This window comes from Halyomorpha halys, unplaced genomic scaffold (assembly GCF_000696795.3).
Source record: "Halyomorpha halys isolate HHAL.00 unplaced genomic scaffold, Hhal_1.1 Scaffold161.1, whole genome shotgun sequence".
Lineage (NCBI taxonomy): Eukaryota > Metazoa > Arthropoda > Insecta > Hemiptera > Pentatomidae > Halyomorpha > Halyomorpha halys.
Window position 1 is genome coordinate 91,467 of NW_027105190.1, and position 20,345 is coordinate 111,811.

Consider the following 20,345-nt stretch of genomic DNA (forward strand, 5'->3'; position numbering starts at 1 on the left):
ATAAATAAATAAATAAATAAATAAATAACTAACTAACTAACTAAAGGTCATCACACCCTTTTTCCTATTTTACATACTGAAACCCAGAACCAGTACTTTCCCCCACTTTTTTTTCTTTCCACTTAGTGACACTTCACTTATCTATTCTCCAGAAGTTTCTCAGGCTTACTTCTTTTTTCCTCTTATCTCCATTTCACTCTGGTCTACAATAGAAATTCTACCAGGTGAAATTTCTCAGGAGGGTTCTTTTCATTTTGAACATTGTTTAATATTTCAGTGTTATACATGTTAAATATTTAAAAATATATATATTCTTAACTCTTAATTCTCCTTTTTGCCTATGACTTACCTATCATTCTGTCAACTTAATTCAATTAGTTTTGAAGTATAACTTTAACTGAAGAAGATGGGTGGGTCGCATGGTTGATTCTATACATTGTATGGAAATAATTTAGTGTGCATTAGGAGCCAAATGTAGAAACTATTATTGTAATAGTTTTATCTTTTGAAAATCAAGGAGGTAGTCAAGAAGAACATATATAAGAGTGGGAACTATTAAAGGCTTTTGGTCAACATGACAGGCCTTCATGAGGGCTACAAAACAACAAAATACAATAACGTAAATATCACATAGTATGAATAAGAAATAATAGAAAAAAAAATGATAATATAAAATAAAATAGTAAAAAATAAATTCAACAGTAATAAATGGGTAAAATTGTAAAGATATTTAATAAATAGTTCCCACTACTTTAGTTTTTGTTCTTGTTGACCAACACCTTGGACCATGCCTTCATGGATCAAATTTAGAAACACTTTAAAATAAATCTTAATAATGATCTCAGACTTAGTTCCTTTTATTAACAGTATAGACCTTTTTATTAATTCGTTGAAATCAGGTATAAAAAAAAAAAGTCCATATTTTTAATAAGCAGCTCCTTTGAAGATTTCTGCACCTTTAATTTAATCAAGAGAGGTAACTAAAGGATGTGATAACAAAAACATACAATACGTAATATCAATTTAATATTATAAATAATTCTCCCATCCTTGGCATGTTCTTCTATAAATACAAGCACTAAGGGTACAAAAATGCCTAAAAAAAAAACAACTGAATAAATAAAAATATAAAATATAGATTCATAATGATGAGACTCATTCTGAACGCATACCCTAACCATCTTCTCATATATAAAATATAGTGTGAATGATAAAACATATATTGCAGACTCTATTAGTATCAAAAACAAACTAAATTTACATTAAAATATAATTACTAAAAAAAAATAAAATAAATAAATCTGTACTGCTACAGCCCATGAAGGTTGGGGCACAGTACTTTGTTAGGAAGTCCTGTTACTATACCAACAGTTGTGCCAAGAGGTGATTTGGTTAGAGTCACTATCAACTGCCTGATATTTATCCAATTAAGGGTACCAACCAGGCTGGGTGGCCCCTATAGGGCTCCAGAAACCACAGCTCTTCTACAGCTACAGTTTAAGTTTAACAAAATAATTACCTGTCACAGTTAAAATTGAACCCAGGCCCCAGGAGTTAGTGGCCTTATCACTGAGCTACCCACTACCAAAATCTAATTATATTAAAATAAAATGTTAGAATTTCACTATACAGAATGTGTATATTATATATTTAGATATTTAGTCATGAAATATTAAAAAAAATAAAAATATTTAATGTGAAAAGTTTGTATTAACTAATATGTTTTATGTTCAATTAGGAGTTACTTTTTAAAAAAATCATATTTCTTTAAATTTCAGTAAAAAATCAAATTTCTTTAAAAAATGTATGAAATCAGCTTAAAAGTATCCCAGGATACCAAAACCCTCAGTTCACAATAAATGTTAGATACCATACTTAACGAACAAGTGCCTCAAAAAATGGGATATAATAAATTAATAAAAATTTATCATATGTAAGCAACTTCGGTAGGATAAAACAATAAAAATATACAATTTAAAGAATACTCCTTAAAATCATTGCACTTACATCAACAGCAAATAATGACGGTGTTTCAAGTATAGGTAAAAGTAAATTTTTGTTTTATGTAATCAATTACACAAAATAAGTATAATACACAGATGAAGTAGAAGTTATCAGATTAAAATATGAATAAGGTACATTTCTGGTGTTCTTGTTAATGTAATAATTTATAGGTGCTATTTATTCATTTATACTCCGAAATTAATAAAGCTGAACAAATGATTATTTTGCTATAATAATAAATATTTCTAATTATGAGAGATTTTTCCACTGATACATGAAAAATAATTTAAATTGACACTAACAGAAGTATGGCCTACCAAGTTAGTTGTAACCATTATTGGTCAGTCATACTAATTCCCTCACTATATTAAACAATGGAAGATTGCTGATTGACCCTATGTAATATTAAAAGGAAGGTACTCCGGATGTGGTCAAATAAAACTCAAATAGTCCTGACACTATTTATTTATTTGACTGGACCCAGACCATCTACCTTTTTATATTATATAATTCTTTTACAGATTTATAAATACATTCTCATGAGACTAAGTGGCTATTTTAATTCTTAATCCCGAAACACTGATTTAACTGCTCATTTTGAGATCCACTGAAAAAATTACTACTTTAAAAGGCCACTGAATACATTTATTGAAGGTTAAACCTTTCCAAAAAAAAATATGCCTACACATCTTAGGTACACAATTATCTGGTGTAGAAAATAGCCCTCAAAACCCATTCTATCTAGTAATGGAAAGGGCATCACCAATATTAATCAAGATTAGACAAGCTCTTTTTAGGCCTCCTATTTACAACATAAATCAGTCCAATCTTTAAAGTAAGGGTTTATCATAAGCTCTTCCTCCCCCTTCTTGACTATTGTTTTGTAACAAATGACTTATACTTAAGTGTAGTCTCTTTGGTATAAAAATTCTATTTTATTACTATTCCTTGTAATCTTCTTTATTAAACAGCTAGTCCAAGCATAGTTAATAATCTAAAAATAAAATTACATCAAATATGTTATTCTACTGCAAGAGTAATTTTGTAAAAAAATAAAATGACACATTCAATACTTTAAATTGATGAAAAAAAATCTTTGAAACTAGTACCAAAGCTTTTTTTTTTTCCAAAAAGTAAAATAACATCAGTTTGAATAATCATTTCCATAATATGCAATCATAAGAATTAAATAAAATCTTGTGTGGTGCCCATCACACTACTTTCACTTACCTCTGTTTACAGTTCAAGATAATTTCTGCTTAATCAAGACTACAAACATATGCTTGTTAATACTTTCCATAGTTCATATTTGATGTATAGGTCAAATAAAATAAACACAAGCTATTATCATCATAACTACCATGGAAGGAAGTAACAGAAATTCAAAGAAAAAAGTTGCTTATTAAAAAAAAATTGGGATAGGAACATTAATTTAATGATTAAATTAGAACTTACAAATTAACTTTATTACAAGAATGTGACTAATGTGGTTTTAACAAATTGATTTACAATCAAACAACATAGCCAGCATACATAAAAACGATATTAATATAAATTTACAAAATAAAACAAAAAAAAAAGGTACTTAATAAAGATTTTATTTATAGCAACAACGAGGCGATACAAAAACAAATTGGGGAAATACTACTCTAGTACATTCTCACTCCTCATAAAAGTCTTTATCTCAGTAACACTACAAATTTACGATGGACTTCTGTCCAAGAGAAATCTTTGGAAATTTTGTTGTATATTTTTACATTTCCAATTTCGCAAGGATATCAGTTTCCCTAAACAAATGGTATTCTTTATTTTCTTCAATATCCACTTTAGTTCCACCGTATTCAGGCAAAAGAACATTGTCACCAACAGATACTTGTGGTGGAACTAATTCTCCATTCTGAAAAAGGAAAAAAAATCAGTTATCTGAATAAGCTGTAAAACAATATAATTTAATAAAAAAGATTGATTAAGTAAAAAAAATAATGTAACATTCACCTGATTTCTAGCTCCTGGACCAACAGCAACAACTGTCCCATGAAGAACTTTACCTTGAGATTTTTCTGGGATAACTATGCCACCTTTAGTTTTAGTTACAGCCTCAGCCCGTAAAACTAGAACCCTATCAAACATGGGCATCAGTTTCTTGATCGCGGCTGCTGCCTTAGCCTGTAAAAATTTAAGACATAAATAATCTATAGTATAATACTTAAGTAATTCAAAAACTTTAAAAGTGAAACTTAGGACTATTTATACAGTTAAGTTTTATCAGTATTAACACCAAATCACTATCAGATTCTACACATTTTCAAAATGCAACACTATAATCCTTGTCCTCATTATAAAATATATAAAAGGAAGATGGTTCAGGTGCAGTACAAAAAAAAACTTGGATAACAAAAATTAAAAGTAAACTAAGATGTATAACATAAAAATGAACAAAGCAAATTAAAGAAAATAAAAAAAAGTACTAAGTGAAAAAAATAAATAATCAAGAATTATAAAAAGATATTAAACAATCAATCAAAACAGAAATAATAACAGAGAAAATGGTAGATAAAAAAAAGAATAATAAAAATATAGAACATGCTAAAAGGGGAATAAAAAAATAATAAACAAAATAGGACACCCACCTTACTGAAAGCAGGTAAGTATAAAAAAGAAAGCTGAAGGTGAATGAGTAGACAAACACGATAGAAGAGTAGGGGGATTGGTGGTTAACAAGTACGTTACATTTGAAATAATTTAAAAGTAAAGATATTAAAGTCATTTTTGATCGCATCCAGGCTATTTTCCTTAAATATTAAACATGGTCAATCAACAATCTTACAATAAAATATTATTGGAAGAATGCTGATTGACCACGTGTATCAATAAATGGAATTCGGTCTGGGTGTAGTAAATTAAAATTAGATAGTAAATTGGTGTACTATTTTATTAGAGCCAAATAAAATAGTACACCAATTTACTATTTGAGTTTTAATTGACCGCACCCAGACCAAATTCCATTTATATAATAATAAATAAATTAATAAAGTTTTTTTCCTACTCGACCTTCCGAGATGGAAGCACATAATTTTTGTTTTTAACACAATTTCTCCTGACTTATCAATTACGTAATTAATAGAAACCTGAGGAAAAAAACACTAAACATTCAAAGTATTCTCTTAAATGTAAAATACTAATCCATGGTATCCATACTTAAGATAGTTATAAATGAATGAAACAAATTCTGTCTTAATAATTTGCAAGCTAATGTGGATATACACCTCCTATGTGATTTGAAAAATCTGAAAACAGAATCCCAGATTGAGATAATAATCTATGATGAGGAATTTAAGACTCTTTATACAAAACGTAATTAGACTAAGTTTTATCAACTTTGATCAGTTTAGTAACGCATCGGTTTACTGTTTTTTTTATATTTAACTGACTCTGGTTCCTAACATAAATTCCTAGTTCCAGAGCTGATGTTTGATAAGAAAAAAAAAGTTAAAAATACCCAAAATACATTAACTTTTAACAAAACAACTATGAGCTGTGCATAAATTCCTCTTACTCTTAGGTACTGCAAAGAAATTGATTCGTAAATAAAGGATTAATAACAGAAAACATTCGCAGTAAAATAAAATACATCTATCTTGTCTAAAATCACCCCAATACTACTAAAAGGACTTTTTGAAGACTTATTTATAATGAAAGTACAATTAAAAGAAAAAACACTGAAATGTAATATGCTTTTTTAACAACTACATTCCCTTATATTTTGAATTCACAAATAAAAACATGTATCCATGTATAACAAAATTCCGGAAAAGTAAAACATTATAAGGCAAGAGGGCAACCTAATCAATTTGGATTTTATGGATATTCAAACAAAGAAATATAAATTAAAACCAAAATGTTCATTTATAACCATCTCATTATAGAGTTAACTGAATAAATTCATTATGAAAAATAAATTATTTAATATGACCCAAAATTTCATCATCCACAACAGTTAAGGAAATGATGAAAGTGATACCTACTATACGAAGAAAAAGCTTTAAATATTAGGAAAATGAATTCAAAATTTCAAACCAAAAGCCGAAACTTCAAAGTTAGTATTATCAATTTTTTGTTATCAAATATAGAATAAAAATATTGTCAGTTTAATTTCTTATACTTAATAACTATGAGAAAATCTTACCATCTTAAAAGAGGTAAATAGTTCTCAACAACAAAGTCTTACAGTAACCAACGAAGATAGCGTGTTGAGTTCGAGCTCTGTTCTAACAATGATAGGGCAGGAGTTCTAAAATGGCTGACAACTCTGAAAAGACCGGCTTCCCGAAAAGCACGTGGCAATTGTTTTTACCTAATTACGTTACAGAATATTATTCGCTGTTAGCGAAACTATCTAACAATTGAAAAAAAACAGTAATTAAGCTTAAATATCAATATGATTTAAGCATTTTGGAAATAAATTTTAAAATTAATTTGCATAACAGCTGTTACGTCATAGGTCGAAAGTTCTAGAACGTTTGAGGCATACATTAAATTACAAAAGAAAATTCATTTAACATTTCATTATTCTAGTTTTATATAGTAATGCGATTTAATTCACTAAAAAATAATATTATATGATCATAATTTCATTTTTTTTGTACTAAAACATAATTTAAAAAATCCATAGAACTCTTCGAAAAAGGGTTGCCTAAAGCGTGCTGGGGTTCTAGCCTGTTCTCCATCATTTCGAAGCCTGCCTCTGGTGGTGTTCGTCCAATTGTCTGTCTCCTTTTGAATACTTCACGTGTATAGTTTAAAAGTAAGTTTTTGATGGAATAAGTTGTTTCCAATTGGGTATTATTTTAGTAAATTAAGTTTAGGTTATGAAATTAATTTATCAACATTTAAAATTTGTACCGGTACTCAGCCGGTTAATGAGTTAGCAATAAAAATGTTAGAATTTTGTTAATTTATTTTGGATACTTAGTATTTATTTACATTATATATTATTTATTTTATATTTTCTATCTTATAATTAATTCATATTTGTTGGAGCTGTGGTATTTAACAACTTTTAAACTGTAAGTCAATGAAGTAATAGAACTTAAGGGTAGAATAGTATTTTTAATAATTATAGTTTAAAGATAATCATTAATTTAATCGAATTGGTTAGTAAATTATTTCCGTTTCACTTCAGTAAGTTTAATAATTTTGGATTGTCTTACTACTTCAAATATTGATTTTTGAATGGTTCTCTTAGAGTTGTTATTAATTTGGTTTATCAGTATGCACTTATGTTTTTTTCCTTTTAACAAAGAAATTTAATTTTTCCAGGGTTCAAAATTTTGCTCTTATTGAATACTTCTAAATTTTGGCTCAGTGTCCTTATAATAGTATATACATTTGAATAGTTACTTGTATCTAAACTATATTGATTTGCGCGATGTATTTCAAATTTTATCCTATTAAGACCCATATTTTAGTTATGTAGTTACGGAGCTTCTTTATCAACTTATATTGATAAGCTGTTAGATATTGAACTAACAATTTCTCAAAACTTCATAATTTAGAATCAAATTTAATGTTATACTCAAGTTTGTGCTTAGCTTTGGTTAAAAAGTTTGTGAGCTTTTGTCATTTCTTCAATATTTGCACCTGTAATAGAAATTTATTTAATGGTATAGTTAGTTCAATACATTTTCCTTATTTGCTTTATTAATTCCATTTAAAATTTTATTGGATTGATGTTAAGGATAAAGCTCAGCTATAGGAAGGTCATACTGTACTGGATGATGCAAGATTAAACTATGAAGGAATAATTATCATATTTTAGTTTTAAGAAGTACTCTAATTTGTATTTTAAATTTTACTTTTTCTCTTGAGCTCAAATCTAGAAAGATCTTTAATCATGGCCAGGTTTTTACCATTATGTAATTTATTGTGTGATTTTCATGATTTGGAATCAAATCTTTATTAGCTCATTTTGAATAATCAAAGTCAATGTAACTGCCTACTATTAATAGTTTTGGGTTACTATATATAATTTTAATGTGAAAAGTTAATCATATGAGTAATTAATTCATTTATAATATTTTACCATTAAATACCCTCTAACATTAAAAATATGTTCTGCTTAGGCACAAAACCAATATTCTATTTCAAATTAAATGATATTTTAATTTTTAAATATAACTTATGAAATTTTCTCTTAACTTTCATTAACTTTTTCTATTTTGGATCTTAAGTAATTATTAATTAATCCAGAAAATTGATCAATTTTTCATATTTTGATACTAAATAATAATTAATGAATTGCTGGGTCTAATCAATACTTTTAAACATAAAATATCAAATTAAAGTCTCCTTGATAATGGCCTTAGGTCTGAATCACTTGACGAAAATAAAGGAAGTTGTGAGAAAGGATCATAAGAAGTTGAGTTTTAAATTAATTATCTGCTCTTAAACACGAAATTGATATATAATATTGCTGCTCTAGAAGAAGAATGAATGTTTTTAAAATTTTCTGAAATTGACCATATTGTGTTGGCTGGCTTTAAATGGGTACAGTAGATGTTTTTAAATTAACATAATTATACTTACAAAGCTTCTTCCTAGGTAAATTGTTTAGTACTATTATGTTGACTTTCAAACATATAGTTATTGAATTTTTGAGCCTGCCACACAATAAAGTTAATTTCATTAACTTCTTAGTTGCTTCATTGTTCTTTCAGCCCAGTGATATATCTATGAACCAATAAAATTATTTTGTAAATAAGAATCAGAATTAAGTATTTATGAAAGATTTGATTTATATATTATGATTTACCCTGAAATCTGCTATTGTGTACGAAATGGTGAGGGAATGAATATGCAATTCGATGCCGATACCACCAATTGCTGTCTAATAGCCTTTGTCCTATGATGCCTATCCAAACCTAAATCCTCTAGATCTGTCTAAATGATGCTACATCTCACATTTATATAGAACAGTAGATATTGTTTTCTTCAGCAATAGATTTAACGAAAGAATACAAATTACTTATTTCCATTAAGCAAACTGAAAGGAGCAGTATAACAAAAGTATTTCATCTTTTATGCGATCGGTTGTAAGATGAGAATTTTCTTGCTGCTATAGCCTTATGTCCATATTTTTTTCTATTCCATTTCATCTTTATCAGAATATACAGTATCATTAAATGTAATATTAGGTTTTTTTTAATTAATTAAAATACCAATAAACATTTATTACTTGTAATAATGTTAGTCTTTGATTTATTGTGTTTCATGGGTAGAAATGTAGTATTTTTGCATGAATAGTCTTGAAATATAGTAATTTTAGAAAAGAAATTAAACTATTACAAGGAAGTTAAATAAGTTTACAAAAAGCAGTAAAAGATTCTGTTATTCTAAAAAATCATATAATTATTCCAAATAAATTAAATTTATCATTGTAATGACATATATTCTTCATTATGTATATTGTAACTCATTCTGTATGTTATTGTTTGTATTATCAATCAGAACATGTTCATAAGTAATTGAGCACTTAAAATTGAAGAAAAAAAATATCAATTTTCTGGGTTGGTACATTTTTTTTACTTGTGTAAAAATTGAACTTTCCTAATATTAGTGGCTTATAGCAACTGTAGTCAGTGGAAGAAAGTTCAATCCAACTGGTCTATTTCCTGTCAAATGAAAAAAATTTATTGAAAAATGTTACATGCTGTTTACCACAAATATTCTAAATTAATAGTTTTATTACTATTTGAGTTTTTTCAGCACTCGGACCATCTTCCTTTTGTTTTCTAGTTTATTGTTTAACCACATTAGTTTTTGGAGGAAGATAGTGTGGGTGGCGGCCAATAAAGATTTCAAAATAGTAACAAAAAACTATTTATTTTTAACCAACGTTTCGCCCTATTTTGCAGGGCTTTGTCAGGACTGAAAAAATGATGTTCTGATGCCAAATGAGCATCTCACATTAGTTTTTCTTTAGTTCATCACAGTCTTTGTTGAATATAGCAGTGAATTGAGAGAACCTACTCCAATCGACATTATTTTAAACAGATGTTTGGTATCCAATCACTAAAATACTATATTTCCCACAATGGGCAAAACAATCAATTCCTTATCAGAAACTCAGTACCTAAGTTATAATACCCGTTTTCTCCACACTGATGGTGTACTTCCCTTGTATTTTTTATTTATTATTTTTTTCCCCCTTCCTAGTCATTAACGACATGGATGTTATCCTTAAGGTAGCCCATTTATTCTTACAATAATGGAATGGTCGAGTTTTCATTCTATGGGACCAGCATGATATAAATGTCAAACTGCCCGAACTAGATTAGATCTAGCGCTGTTGCAGTTATGAGGTTGCTAATGTGACATCTCAACTCGCTCAAATATAACAATCTCTTTTCTCTTGTATTAAATTATCTGTTCCAAATTACCAAGCCTTATGCAAAGTTATACATTATATCTATTTACCTATTTTAATAACCCATTTTGATCCCCAGCTGTATTCACAGTTCAAAGTATTATCATGGATTTTGACTATCATAATTTTGATTATTGATTATAGTAATTTTCTAATATTTTATTTTTATTGATATTTTCAGATGTATCGATTGCCCACTGTACTGAGGAACTGTGCTAGTGCTAGGACATTGTTAGCACGAGGGTATGCCAAAGATGTTAGGTTTGGTCCTGAAGTAAGAGGACTTATGCTTCAGGGAGTTGATATCCTAGCTGATGCGGTCGCTGTAACTATGGGGCCTAAGGTACTATTCTTAAATTATTTAATTATAAAGCATTTATTATATAAAATGTGTGCTGCTTTTAGTTCATAGTTTTATTATTATATCTGCAATATTTATTTGTATAGGGAAGGAATGTTATCCTTGAACAATCATGGGGTTCTCCTAAAATTACAAAAGATGGTGTCACCGTAGCAAAAGGAGTCGAGTTAAAAGATAAGTTTCAAAACATTGGAGCTAAATTAGTACAGGATGTCGCCAATAATACTAATGAAGAAGCTGGAGATGGCACCACTACTGCTACTGTAATTATTTTTAAAAATATTTTTTCATTTTACAGTATTAATGGGGTACTTGCCTAATCAATCTATTCTAACACAAAAATGTTGTTTGCAGGTTCTTGCTAGGGCTATTGCAAAGGAAGGATTTGAAAAAATAAGCAAAGGTGCCAATCCCATTGAAATAAGAAGGGGTATGTACTTTGCTTTATTTTTTATTGAAATAATCCTAATAACTCTTTCTGCTATAATTAGAATCTTCAGTGTTACTAATTAATAGTAATGTAACTCCAAATCATTGATTATAAGCAATAGTATTTCTACAATGTTGATTTTATCAGGTACTAAAATTCAGTTTATTCTCTGTTTTAGCACCACTGCTAGATAAAAAAAAATTGTTTTATGTAAGTTGGTATTGATAGGAAAACTTAATAAAATTCAATAAATAATCTAAGTGAAATTTTTTCCTTTAAATATTTTTTCATTCTAAAACAACAACAATCAAGCCTTTGACTTTTCATAGTTCTGCCCTATCATCAGGATTTACACTGCAATTAAATAGTTATTTAAATATTAAAGTCTTTGTTAAAAAATTTTCATTACTAAAATGTTGAGTCTCAATCTCTAAGGTAAAGCTTTTAGATTTCTTTAGCTTTCAAATTTCAGAAATCCTTTCAAGAATAAAATATTTTTTTATTAATTTCATGAAATTGAATTGACTAATCATATTTACTGCTTATTTATTCTGATTATAGGAGTGATGTTAGCAGTAGATGTCATCAAAGACCATTTAAAGACATTGTCCAAACCAGTTACTACACCTGAAGAAATTGCCCAAGTTGCTACCATTTCAGCCAATGGTGATCGTGCTATTGGTGACCTGATCTCAGCTGCTATGAAGAAAGTGAGTGTAACTGTTTATTTTTTGTTTTACTCTTACATTAACTGGATTATTATGATGATAACCTAATCCATTCACTGAAGGAGAAATATTTGAGAAAATCAGGTTTTCTGTTTTTTTCATTTCTTTTCTCTTGGTCATGATTTAATTTGGGTCTGATATTTATAATCCTTTTCTGTTGTCGAATGCTGGTTACTGCTGACTTAAAATTTTCTTATTTCCTTTTTTTTTTTTTTTTTTAGGTTGGAAAGGAAGGTGTTATAACTGTTAAAGATGGCAAAACTTTAAATGATGAACTTGAAGTCATTGAGGGAATGAAATTTGATCGTGGATATATTTCACCATATTTTATTAATACTACCAAAGGTTTGTTCTTTCTTTAATTGATTTGTTGAATCCTATTTTCAGATTGGTTAATTATAATTTACCATATTATTATAAATTATAATTATACATATGTATATTTTTTTAAAATCAGGTGCCAAAGTTGAATTCCAAGACTGTCTGTTGTTACTTTCTGAAAAGAAGATTTCTTCTGTCCAAAGTATCATTCCAGCTTTGGAGTATGCTAATTCAAAGAGGAAACCTCTTGTCATTATCGCTGAAGACATTGATGGTGAAGCATTATCAACTCTAGTTGTGAACAGGTAAACCTATCAACTTCAAATTATTTTTAAGATATAAAGAATTTTCAGACTAATTATTGCATATTAACTTTATTTGTCCCGCCTTACACGATTTACTCTACCTGTCTCTAAGTGAACCAGATATGTTATGTAACGGTTATACCTGTTTCAGGTTCTTTCCTATAATTGCTCTAGTTCGTACTTTCCTCATATTAATACCAGTGGTTCCTTCTCTGTTTGATTGATTAATGTTAACTGACTGTGAACATCAAATTATTTCTGCTCTACTAAAAACAATTTTTCAATATGAAACCAAGAGGTCGGTTCAAATGTTCTTTGTAATTACAGCTTCATTTTTTTCTTCTTCAGGAAGTTATACATTTTTTTTTTTACTTTTTTATTCATTATGTCACCCGAACAACGTTTTGTTCTAAAATATAAATATTTATTATTAACGTTTAGTTAAAATCAACAAATTTTATGTTGCATTTTAATTTAAAAAAATTGTTTCACATTTACATACAAATTATTTAATATTTAACTATAGATATATCCTCTTCAATAATTGATAACCATTTACAAATCTTAAATGTTATGAGATTAAGTCTAATTTACTTGTTATTCTTTTTTTTCCTTACCTTACAATAAATTTGTGGGCATCTATCGTCATAATTAAAATATTTTTTTATATATTCCAAACTGAATATAAGTCCTATTTTTATATCCTTATTTTATTTATTTTTTTCAAATTGTTATCCAAAAATGTTATTAAAATTAAAAAATTATTTTTATTTCATGTTTATTAACATTTTCATGTTATTTATTATATTTATAAATTACCTTTAAAATAGTACTTTTTTCGTTATGACCATCTATCCAAATTTTAGTGCTCTGAACTCTAAATTTTCATTACTTTGGGGATTTGCTTAGTTCTATTTCTGTACGTTGTATATTGATTATAATTTATTGCTGTTCTTTATAAAAAAAAATTTTCATACATTTATACCAAAGATCGTTAATATATCTTTATGGGTAAAAATTATTTTCCAACATTTTGTATTTCCTATTTTTAACCTCTTTTACCAATTTAATGTCTGTTAATTTTATAGATTTTTTAATTAAATTTTTGGCTGTGTTAATAATTTAGTATTTTGGGTGATTGGAATAATAATTTAATATTCCATTATTACTGGTCTCCTTTTTCGTCCATATTGTCTCTATTTTATTTTATTCTAAAACTATATTTGTATCCAAATACCTTATACAATATTTATTTATTTATATTCGATTAAGTATTTTGGGTGATTAGAATAATAATTTAATATTCTGTCATTACTGGTCTCCTTCATCATCCATATTGTCTCTATTTTGTTTTAATACTTAATTTATATCCAAATACCTTAATCTATTATTTATTGGTGTTACCATAGCGAATTTTTTTTTTTATATTTATGCAACTTAGTAATTTTATATGCTCTTCCTTCTGATTATTTTTCATTATCCATAACAAATCACCTGCATATTTTTTTCTTGTAAGAGGTTTTTCTTGCATATTTATTACTGGTTCCATGATAGTTTTATCTAAATAGTAACCATTTAGAGAAACTGATAGTCGGCCTTCCATTGTTAGGTCATTTAAAGTTTTAAAAAACTGGTTTTTGTATTTAAATTAATCATTCATAAAGCTTAATTTTATACCTTCAATATAAATTGTGGTATCCTCTTTTATTGTACTTTTTTTTTTTTTTTTCAATTTATCACTTCTTCTTTAGTTTCATTTGTGAACAAGTCTTTCACATCCAAACTGCACATTTTCTATTCTATTTTACTTAATAGTTTTATATTTTTGAGTTTGTTTTATTTGAATGGCATTAATTTCATGGAAATTATAATTTTTATTTAAACTATTTAAATGTTGCCATAAAAATTTGGCTAGTTTATCTGTTGGACCATTTTTAATAATTGGTCTTTATGTTTTAGCTGGTTTGTTAAGTGTTATGAGACCATGAATTCCGGAATTCATATATTAGATAGAAGCCAATTTTAATTTAGTATATTTGTCAATATATCCCAATTTCTATAATGTTTCCATGTATTAATTTTTTTTTGGCTAGCTCTGTACATCAAGTTCTTACATTTTTTGTTGATAATCCACTTTATACATTATAGTCAACTTTTTATTTTTATAGGATTTTATTACTATATTTTTATTTAAAAATATTTTGAATTGTTTTAAATTAATTTATTTGATAATTCTGTAGAATTTTTTTTTTCTGGTTTTGTTGACCAGTTATTATATTACTGTATGATGATGACCAAATCCATTCAATGATGGTGATAACGTATTTGAATGAACCAGGTTTTCTGATTCTTTCATTTCCTATCACTTATTAATGATTTAATTTTGGTTCTGACAGTAAAGTATAATCCTATGTTAAGTAATTCTAAGTAAATATGTTTATTCCTTGTGAGGTTGCCCTGAAACCTTATTCCCATGTCTATTTAAATTTTTTAGGCTTTATTTGTCGATTCAGTGCTTTTTTTTTCACCAGTTGCTAAAAATGCTACAGATGTAATTTCTCAAGACATTTACATAGAATTCAGATGAATATATTATATCTTTTAGATTTGTTATTTTGTTCGGATTATATCTTGTTCTATATTAATTCTGCCAAAACTAAAATTTCACCAAGTGACAGTAAATTTATTATCTAAATTCATTCTCATGCCCTAATTGTGTATTTTATCAGAAGTGAATCTAATACAACATTTTATGGTTCCTAATTTGCTTTAAATTTAATCTGTTAAATTTATGAAAAGAATCTTTAAGTTTACACTTGCGAGCCTTGATTGTATTTAAATGATATATCGCTGTATTCTTAAAGATCAATCAGTTTAAAATTATGTTAATATAAACTAGTTAAGTGATTTTAATATTGTATTACTGTGTGATGATGACCAAATCCATTCAATGATGGTGATGACGTATTTGAATAAACCAGGTTTTCTGATTCTTTCATTTTTTATCACCTATTAATGATTTAATTTTGGTTCTGATAGTAATGTAGAATCCTATCTTAAATAATTCTAAGTAAAATTTGTTCATTAATTGTGAAGTTGTCATGAAACCTTATTCCTCCCTATGTTTAAATTTTTATGCTTTGTTAGTTAGTTCAGTACTTAATTAACTTTTTTCTGAATGACTTAAAACCCTATTTCTTCTCTTATTAACATTATAGATTTTTAATTTTATTTTTTATTTTACAAGATTAAAAATTGGTCTTCAAGTTGCTGCAGTAAAAGCTCCTGGATTTGGTGACAACAGGAAGTCTACTCTTCAAGATATAGCCATTGCTACAGGTATTAGTTCACTTAATGTTATTATATTATAAACAATTTTATTGCGAGAAAATGCTCAACATATATGTGCTGTAGGTATTAAGTTTGATGCAAATGGTGAAATATAGTTCAGATTAATAATTATTTTTGATGTTTTACTCGACCTTACTTTAAAAAAAAAGTTTTAAAAATGTAATCTAATCAACATAATTAAGTTATAAATAATAATAAAGGCTTTTACAAAACATTTACCTGGGTCCTGTTTCATAATGAAGTACAAACTAATACTATTGACTTTCGTTATGAAACAGGCTCCTGGTGGTTCAGAGTTCATGAATCCGTTTGTTGCTTAACGCTACAATCTCATTTTTTGCAAAAGTTGTAGAATATACAAACTAATTATTTCAGACCAATTTAAATTTGTAATTGGAGCCTCACTAAATTCATCTTGAATCTAGTAAGTTTTTGTTTAGTTTAGTAAGACACCTTAGAGGTCTAGACTACGATGTCTATATGTCAGTAATTATGTTTATGGATAGAGTGTTAATAAAAAGAACCAACTGATCATGATTTACTTACATGTAAATTTAAAAAAAACCTTAAGCAAAACATTTTTCTGATATACAATTGAATGCCCTTTCTTTGGTGCCAGAAACAGCTTATTAAATCTCTTGATATTTAAATTATGAGCATTTCCTGACACGCCAAGCTCTTCACTGAGCCAGATGTATTACCAATATTTTTTAATGTTTCAAACCAATTTTTATTTATAGGTGGCATTGTTTTTGGTGATGAAGCTGACATGGTCAAACTTGAGGATGTACAACCTTCAGATTTAGGACAAGTTGGTGAAGTTGTGATAACTAAAGATGATACTCTCCTTCTCAAGGGTAAGGGCAAGCAATCAGACATTGACAAGAGGGCTAATCAGCTGAGAGATCTCATTGCTGACACTACTTCCGACTATGAAAGAGAAAAGCTTCAGGAACGTTTGGCAAGGCTGGCTTCTGGGGTAGCAGTACTTAAAGTTGGAGGTTCATCAGAGGTAATTACTATTATTATTTAGTATAAGGAGGATGTTCGTAATCTCAATTTAATTATTTATTTTATAAATTTATAAAACTTTATTTAATAATATTCTGAATCGATTAAATTTGATAAATAATTGCATATGTTATAGTATTATATATATTGAAAGGTCTATTTCTGCCTTTTATAGGTTGAGGTTAATGAGAAAAAGGATCGTGTCAATGATGCCCTTAATGCTACTCGTGCTGCTGTGGAGGAGGGCATTGTTCCTGGTGGTGGAACTGCCTTGCTTCGTTGTATCGCTAAACTTAATGAATTAAAACCAGCTAATGATGACCAAAAGACAGGTTGGTTTTTCTTTTTTTTAAATAAGAATTATTATTTTATTAAATTTCTTTAATTTCAAATAGATCTAAAGATTAGTGAAGTGATGCTTAAAATTTTTTCTGATATATTATTCATTCTAAAAAAATAAGAAGAATTTGCAAGTAACTGTTTAGTGTTTGTTTATTTCTAGGTGTTGAAATTGTGAGCAAAGCCCTGAGAATGCCCTGCATGACAATTGCCCAAAATGCTGGAGTAGATGCAGCAGTTGTTGTCAACAAGGTTCTTGATGGTGAAGGAGACATGGGTTACGATGCAATGAATAATGAATATGTTAACATGATTGAAAGAGGAATCATTGATCCAACCAAGGTAAATGCTGATCTTTCTTGGTATTTATTTTCATTAAATAATCTAATTTAAACTTAAGTCCTCTACTTTTGGCTCCAGTGATATTCACACTGGCTGTTATGTCATGACAAGCACAGTGATATTGTCAGTTTTATATTACATTACAGTTGACCTTATTGATTAAAAGGTCCCCTAGCTTGCTGGTTTATCAATGAGATCTCGCATTATTAATGATGATAATAAAACCAATTATTTCTGACACCTCTTATGAATCATTGTGATTTGGTTTTTTTTCTGATAACACTATAAAAGGTTCTGTAATAATATTCTTTATTAAGTTGTTCAATTTAATTTAATGAATTATCGATCTTTGGTAGGTTGTGAGGACAGCCTTGACGGATGCAGCTGGAGTAGCATCACTTCTCACTACAGCTGAAGCAGTCGTAGCTGAAATACCAGTAAAGGAACCCGCACTTCCTGGTGGTGGCATGGGAGGAATGGGTGGTATGGGCGGAATGGGAGGAATGGGCGGCATGATGTAAAAAGACTGGACGAGAGGGAGCTAAGAAAGGCTTGGCCGGGAACTGGATCCTAGTCAACTGTGTCCGAATTAGCAATTATCTTTTACTGGCAGTCCTTTTGTTATATATATAGTCTCAAGACATTGTACTTAGTGTGATGTTTAAGCATTGTGTTACTATGTGTTTGTCTCAAGTGGAAAATAAGTAAAATACATTCCACATTAAATCAAAATACCACCTAAGATTCAAATTTAAAATTATTTATACTAACATGTTGAGATATTTAAATAGCAAATATTTTTTTATTAGCATTTATGTATTTCATATGTATCGTTAAATTTTGTTTTCATGTAATAGTTAATGTAAAAGTTATTACGAAAAGAAAAGGCTGTCAAAATAAGATGTTCTCTTAAGGATTTGTTGATGGGTTTCCACTCCTGCCTTAATGTTGATGGGCCTAGAGTTCACAGAGGACTGTATAGCAGCGTTATGTGAAACCTCTAAGTGGCATATAATGTAGTCAAGTTGATTAGTTTGTAGTTGTTAATGTTTATAACTTTATGTTTATTTTTTAATGTTAATTTTGTATATCATACCAACATACAAAAAAAGTCTGTATAGCTTTAAGATGTTCATTTTTCTACTTTTCTTTCTTTTTTTTTTTTATATAGATTTTTCTATGTACAAATTGTATGTTTATTTGAAGTGAGACATTGTTGATACCAGTGAAAGTTTTATATCAAAAACCTATAAATTAAAAAAAATAAATAAATAAAATTGAATTATTTATTTATTGACACATAAGCCTATGTACCTTTTAAGTTTAAATGTTCATAGAGCATCTAAATTTTCTCTTTTTCATAAAAGCTCTTTAAATTTAATATCTCGAGAATATTCAGTAAGAACTTGTAAGTCATGATTCTGTTGTTTATAGTTAAATATTCTATCTCGATCTAACATCAAATAATATTCATGATAAGAGATTTAATAATGGGAGTGATTAAAAATAGATATTATTCAGTAGAATATTATTTAAAAGTAGGATGTTATGTTTCTGAAAGCCACAGTTTATCATCCCAATCCTCATGGTCAATGATTCACAGCTGAACTGTTAAGCAATGTCCCAAGTGGCCACGACAAGGTTTGTAGAACTTCTATTAGTTCTTTTAAGTATTATCAGTTTATTGACTTATTTCAATTGAATTTCATTTCAGGATAAAGTTTGTAACCATATGAGTCTAGAAAAGAATTACTTTTTTTAATTTCCTTCTCAGGAATTATTGCTGTGAACATGGTGATTGAATGGTTAAGAAAATCGTTCCTCTTGCTAGGTAATCCTTTTTTTCCCTATTTGATTTTTAAAAAATGTGATGAGTTGATAATCTTGATTGAAACAGTTTTTTATTATCTTAATTATCCTATTTTAAATTTGGTATAGTAAAATTTTAATCATAATCCAGTGCTATTGGATGCTTGGTATTTTTCTGATATGAGTTATTTATTTTCCAGGTTCATGACTTGTAAAGAATAAGGATTATAATTGAAGATAACTAATCCAATAATAATGAAGCTTTGATTTCTTGCCTGTTTCATTTTATCTTTACCAAAAGGTAACCAAGCTGAAAAATATTAAATTGTATAGTTATAATGTTTAATATAAGCTAGTTTAGAATGCTGGGATCTCGACCCATAAAGATCAGTACATTTATGACCGCACCTTGTTGGTCTAATCTGACTTGAAATTAAACTCCACTCCAGTAAACTTGTTATTGACATTTATGATTGAATTATACTAATTGAGGCTCTTAGTAATGTTATAAATTTTTGTTAATATTTTTATTTAAAAAAAAAAATTCAACACATTTTTTACCTACTTGACCTTTTGGGGCTGCTTCATCCCGAGCAGAAGCCAATGGCTATGTTCCTGTAAAAACTATAATATAATATAATGCATTTACCGTTATAGTTTTACAGCTTTAGGTTTATCTTCTCATAGATAACAGTTTTAATTTTTTAAGGAATAACATTCAAACATAATTGTTTTATTAGTTAATTAAATCTTGTGTCCATATCTATTAATGAAATAAAACAGGGAATTTAAAACACTTGTAAAAGCAACATGCTAATGGCCAGTTTTATCTCATCAATGCATCGAAATATCTTTAATAGCTCTCTGGAATACTTTCTGATTTTAAGGCGCAGGTCTAGATGCGATGTTCTGAATTCAT

The 20,345-nt window shown here is 28.0% G+C and overlaps 2 protein-coding genes across 2 annotated transcripts; one reads left to right on the forward strand and one right to left on the reverse strand.

Annotated features, from left to right (window-relative positions):
* Nucleotides 1–3,448: 3,448 nt before the first annotated feature.
* On the reverse strand, nucleotides 3,449–6,358 carry LOC106678793 (10 kDa heat shock protein, mitochondrial). The gene is made up of 3 exons (XM_014417548.3): nucleotides 6,191–6,358; nucleotides 4,000–4,170; nucleotides 3,449–3,901 (listed from the first exon to the last, which is right to left on the reverse strand). The coding sequence occupies exons 1-3, from the start codon at nucleotides 6,191–6,193 to the stop codon at nucleotides 3,758–3,760; spliced, it is 318 nt and encodes a 105-aa protein (XP_014273034.1). The 5' UTR covers nucleotides 6,194–6,358; the 3' UTR covers nucleotides 3,449–3,757.
* Nucleotides 6,359–6,490: 132 nt separating this feature from the next.
* Nucleotides 6,491–18,899, forward strand: Hsp60A (Heat shock protein 60A). The gene is made up of 13 exons (XM_014417547.2): nucleotides 6,491–6,588; nucleotides 6,677–6,808; nucleotides 10,611–10,772; nucleotides 10,877–11,053; nucleotides 11,145–11,220; nucleotides 11,782–11,930; nucleotides 12,170–12,293; nucleotides 12,406–12,574; nucleotides 15,822–15,913; nucleotides 16,666–16,937; nucleotides 17,112–17,268; nucleotides 17,439–17,617; nucleotides 17,974–18,899. The coding sequence occupies exons 3-13, from the start codon at nucleotides 10,611–10,613 to the stop codon at nucleotides 18,136–18,138; spliced, it is 1,722 nt and encodes a 573-aa protein (XP_014273033.1). The 5' UTR covers nucleotides 6,491–6,588; nucleotides 6,677–6,808; the 3' UTR covers nucleotides 18,139–18,899.
* Nucleotides 18,900–20,345: the final 1,446 nt, after the last annotated feature.